Genomic DNA, 5428 nt, shown 5'->3' with positions numbered 1-5428 from the left:
AATTAATGTAGCTACTAAACGAAGAAGCTGCACATTCAAATTTCAGTCAGATTGAATAACCGTGAATTAAAATCTATATGTGTGTTATGCTATGTAAAGTACTAGACAAGTAGGACTAGTGTATCCTGCTGTTTTTCAAACTGTTCTACACACTTTTATTTTACACGTATAAAAAGTATACAAGTGTAAATTTTTTTTTTTAAGAATTCTTGAAATAATTACTTATTTTGTTACTAATCATTGCTATCACACACATGCCATATACTCTAAATCTTCTCACAAATCAAATTAATTGACATGCGCGAATCTGACGCAGAACAAAAATAAAAAAGAGAGGTTAACACGATTTGTTGCGTCTCAATTGATTCGCTGAATGTAACACCGCCAAATAATGTCATCGAAATTATAATATGATAATTGAATGCTGCGAACACGTACCTCTGGTATCGCCACTTTCTTCCCGACTGTCATCCACTTAAATCCATTGCTCGAATTACTTTAGAATAAAGGTTCGAACACTATCAACAATTCTGTATGTGAATATCCACGCACGAATCTCCACAAGCACCGGTACTTGTTTGTGTTTCAATGAATCACTGTTATATCTTGGAACGTTTGCTGTAAACCAAGGAAATTCGCGTAATTACAATTACCGAGGAACAACGACGGAACAGCACGCATCCTAAACACCCGAAGCAGGAAGTCTAACATAAATAGTTTAATCACTGGATAACGCAGTGGTAGAATTACTACTCTGTCCGAGTAACACGACATCAGATGTCGAACAGTCGGTAACTCGTAACGTAGTTACCCACTTTCGTTACGAGGGGGCAATGTCCATTCTGTGAGTTGAAGTTAGTCACGTTGGTAAGTAAAATATTAATTGAAAGATTTTTTAAAACCAGATTTCACGGTCACGTCAAAATTAGTACATGTATTACGGACAAATATGTGCAAATTGTACGTGGCTTGCACGCTTTTTACATGTGTATTTTCTTCATATTTACATTCACGTGATTTTATTGATGTATACAAAACAATGACACATCTACATCAGAATCATCACATTGGTAGATAAAACGTTAAAATGAAACTGCGATATCTTTGTAAGTACAAATCGGATTAGACAATTTAACGTAGAATGTAAATAGTGATCTACAGTGGGATTTTACAAAATTATACTTTATAGTCCACTCACACATTTTTTAATAGTACAAAATTATAATTATATATGAGATATTGCATATAGAATATAAAGGAAAGGTGTAACAAAAATACTTTCTGCCTTGCACATACAATTCATGTCAGAAACAGTTGTTCACACAGATAGAGTCTTCATTATTAAATAAATGCATTTTCTTGTAAAGTGACTATGTATTGTCTACTTACATTAATTATAAAAGTTCTAAAATTACAAATAATTTTCTAAAATAAATATAATTGTCTTGAAGTGAATAAATGAGAAGGAAATAATGTATAATGATATGTGACAAGTTATAAAAAAGGTTTTCCAAAAATTATATGTATCTAATACTATTTAATTGATTTCTGTTGCTTTACTGGGATAGGCCATAGGTTCATCTTCTTCTCCAATTTTCCCTAATCTTTTAAGTTCTGTATTTCTTGATCTGTAGAATGATTTGAATATTAATATATATTTAAGTATAGATTATACTAGATTTTCATTCATATGTTACAAAATTAATTGTAATACCTGTACAATGCTTCTTCTTGTTCTCGTTCTTCCTTCTTTTTCTTTACAAGTCTGACTGCCACAAAAACAATTAGGAGTAGAACTGGAATTAGGCAACCGAGTATTATACCAGTTGTAATACCAGCTTGTCGTGAACTATATTCCTGTTGTCCTGTGATTTTTAATGAAAGTTGTGTTAATGTAAATTAAGAATAAAGACTCTTCTAGTAAAAGAATTAACAATCAATAAATGCAGTGAATAAGAAAGGATAAAGGATGAAAGGACAAATATAACAAAAAGAATGACAATAATTATGGTGGAAATTTCCATTCCACTGTGAATATTCTAATAATTTTTTCAAATGTCTTATCAATGAATGCATGTGGAATAGAAATTCCCTAAACATTTAAAGGTATAGAAAAGTTTATTGAACTATATTTTTACATTAAGTAGCAAATATCTTATACAATCAGGATACAATAAATCTGATCATTGAAATTACAAAACTTGATATTGCATTTTAATGCGTTCAAAAATCTATATTATACATTATACACATTATAAAAGTATGAAGCTCATTTGCGATTTAATAATATGCTACAATGTAAATGAAGAACATTTCTATTCCACAGCAAAAAAGCAGCATAAATACGGATTAAATCCTTTTATTAATGCTCGATGAGAAACTTTCCGCCGGGTGAATTTTTGTTGTACTAATGATATTCGGCTGCATGGGATATAATTCGGAATTACTGCGAAATATATGAACGCATATGTAATCTCGATCGAGAAGTGAAAGATTCATAAATATTTGTCATAGAAGAAATGCTTCCAAGAAATTAAATGCATTAAATGATGAACCTTTGTCATATGTTATATGAAATTCATTTGAAGAATGTACACCGCGAATATGTCAGACATTATCGATCTCCTAAACGACACATTCCCCATCATTTTACACGTCGCTCTCTTTGTTAGGGCTTCCAGCTTTTTTAATCGACTCTGTTGTACTTTTCTCTGAATCTGTCGGGGAATTGGGTTCTTTCACATCCCAATCTTTGTCCTCGAAATCGACATCTGGTCTGTTCGGCAATGGCTCATGGGTACGATAAACTTTCGCATAGATATGAGGCTTTTTCGAAATGCTCGTGGCGGTGCTAGTGTCGCTAGCGGGTGAAACTGCTCGACCGTACGTTTGTAACGGCGGGGACTGTTTCACCGATGCGATCTGTTTCAACGTTGGGGCCTGTTTCAACAATGTTAATTCATTGTCCACGCCGGACCCGCGCTCGGAATAACGCCACGATTTCACCGAACTTCCCTGTGATTGATTCTTTCGTATATAAAGAAAGGCGCCAGCGACACATGCTGTGACAGGAATTAAAACGGCGCAAATAATACCCATTGTCGTCCATGCTGTACGCTGCGCATACTCGATCTGACCTATATTCGTGTAATACCAAAGAACTTTTATTTTTTTTCTTTCAAAATAAACGGAGACCATTTATAATGTGTGTCTATTGGTGATGCATCATTTTTTATGCGTGAGATGTGTTCGTGAAATTTGAAACGATTTTGAAGAAATAAAGAAATGGGGAAGCAGCTTATGATAATGCACAGTGAATGATACTACATGTGCTATGACATCTTATGTAAAACGTAATTACATATATGTGTATTGTTCAAAATAATTACAAAATTTAGTCAAGTATCGAATATTCTCAACGATAGATTCAAATTTTAAAACAGCGTAAACGTATTCCCGCAATTATTTTGAGCAATACATCGTTTTCATTGCAAACAAATCCTTTCTATTAAATACTTTCTATCAAATACTCACGTAGGCATTCTGTATATCCGTACTCTGGCACGTCCCAACGGCCTTCGGGCGTACACACACGTCGCTGATCGCCAACCAGTATGAAATCTTGGTTGCACTCAAAAGTTACCTTCGTACCCGGTACGAAGAAGAAGTTACTCTTCCGTCCGAACCGTGGCGTTTCTAACACACCGCACGATACAGCTGAAACAAGCAAAGTAAAATGTGTATACGATGGTTAGCCGTCGTTCCAACGCTATTTATAAAGTTATGCATCTCACTTCGTTCGTTCATATTAGTTTCCCTTATTTGAGTGTAAGAGTCGTAATAATTTTTTGTGAAGTGAGCCATATCACGGTTAAGCGACATCGCGTAGTCATATTGGCACTGATAATTTTCTCCGCATAGTTCAATTGCTCGTTCTATGTCATACGACCTGCAACAAAATAAGATAAGTATTTTTTTTTATAGATACAGATTTTAATCCATCAGCTAATACCATCGAGTCACATTCGTGACGTAGATTATAGTCATGACATGATAAAAGTAGGTTGTTAATTACTAACATATATTTTCTTACTAAAAAGAAGTTACAAAGTAAGGGGCTACATGAAATGATAATTACCTGTTAGATGGCAGTATATCCGCGGGTGCTTTCCGCCATTCAGGCTCGAATGTTTTGTTGGTGTAATAACTCGCAGTCGTGCCGAACTCTCTGGTGAATAAAGTACCGCCTATCAACTCGTCTTCTTTGTCTTCTAACATCCAGTGAATCGCAAAATTTTTATGAACAGACTCGAAGTGGTTCAAATTGGTACTAGGAACCTGTTGGCCCTCTGGAGTGATCAAATCATCCTCGATGTCGAAATTCCATTTACCAAACAGTCCTTTAGTCTTATTCTAAAATTGAACACAAATCGACGTACGAACTGGGCACATTATAAAGCTTTCAATTTATACTCAGTAAGGTTTCGTAAAAAATTTTAACTATACCAAATACGTCCAGGGTAGATAAACTCTAGCTGTCATGTATCCTTCGTTTTCCACCACTTCCACGCCGGCGCCAGTGTCGAACATGATGATCACCTCGCTTTGATTCAAAATATTCGTGGGCGTGTAAACAACGACGCCAGTGAAGTACTGGAATTTCAGCGGTGGCCGGTCAAAGTACACCCGTTTATTGTTCGCAAAAACATCGAGACGATACCTCCATTGTGCGTGTTTAGGCCTTAACCGAACTTCTATCGTTGCGGAATTATTTCCTCTTGCTGTATAAAGTGAAATAACGAGACACGGTTATTACAGAATTTTGTAACGATAATTAACACATTCGCTACCATGTGTCAAGTATATATAGCAGGAAATTTCAATTTTCGATCAAATAAATAGACGAAGTCTCTTCGTTCAACAGAAATGTGTCTATATAGTAGAAAGAGTGACAGTTCCGTCTAGTTAGTGTATTCTAATCGTGCATGCGCAAAACATGTGTCACATTGTGTAAAATTATTTAAATCCAAGTACAGCCTTTGACAGTTGGATTTCTCTGTGAAAAGTGATAGCGAACGTGTTACGTAGAAGTTCAATTTCATTCTTTCTTCATAATTACCTGCTATGGTGGTTAATTGCGTCGCTCTAACCTCACCGTACACGTTATTCGGTAACTGTTCGAATCTACCTTGTACGTCGAGCTTATCTTTGATGTTATTTACACGCACCAAAACGAACTCTCCTTTTCCATTGAACGTGTATTCCAAACCATCGAAGGTAACGATATGAGGATCGCCGAATACCGACGCTACAGCTGGAGATTGATAAGCGATACAGTCTTGACTGGGTCGTCTCTCGAATCTGAATGTTTCGCAACCGACCGCGTGTTCTTCTTGCCACATGCAACAGGTGTAGAATGGTATCACGT

At 35.6% G+C, this 5428-nt stretch overlaps 1 protein-coding gene across 3 annotated transcripts in view; it reads right to left on the bottom strand.

Moving 5' to 3' along the window:
- Positions 1-1449: 1449 nt before the first annotated feature.
- LOC108571633 (protein mesh) overlaps positions 1450-5428 on the bottom strand; it is an 8938-nt gene continuing 4959 nt past the window's right edge. For 2 of the 3 annotated variants that reach the window (XM_017933720.1, XM_017933721.1), the window contains exons 10-15: positions 5120-5428; positions 4507-4781; positions 4139-4413; positions 3795-3949; positions 3535-3717; positions 2375-3137 (exon numbers count right to left, since the gene is read on the bottom strand). The exon at positions 5120-5428 is cut by the window's right edge and continues 161 nt beyond it. In XM_017933720.1, coding sequence (XP_017789209.1) covers positions 2650-3137; positions 3535-3717; positions 3795-3949; positions 4139-4413; positions 4507-4781; positions 5120-5428 — 1685 coding nt within the window. In that variant the 3' untranslated portion in view covers positions 2375-2649. Of the gene's footprint in view, positions 1629-1714; positions 1866-2374; positions 3138-3534; positions 3718-3794; positions 3950-4138; positions 4414-4506; positions 4782-5119 lie in introns of those variants that run through there. The other variant, XM_017933722.1, reaches the window with a different exon arrangement.

The sequence above is a fragment of the Habropoda laboriosa genome, unplaced genomic scaffold (assembly GCF_001263275.1).
Source record: "Habropoda laboriosa isolate 0110345459 unplaced genomic scaffold, ASM126327v1 scaffold40, whole genome shotgun sequence".
Taxonomy (NCBI): Eukaryota; Metazoa; Arthropoda; class Insecta; order Hymenoptera; family Apidae; genus Habropoda; species Habropoda laboriosa.
The sequence above is the reverse complement of the archived record's forward strand: the minus strand, read 5'-3'. Positions and strand labels throughout refer to the sequence as shown.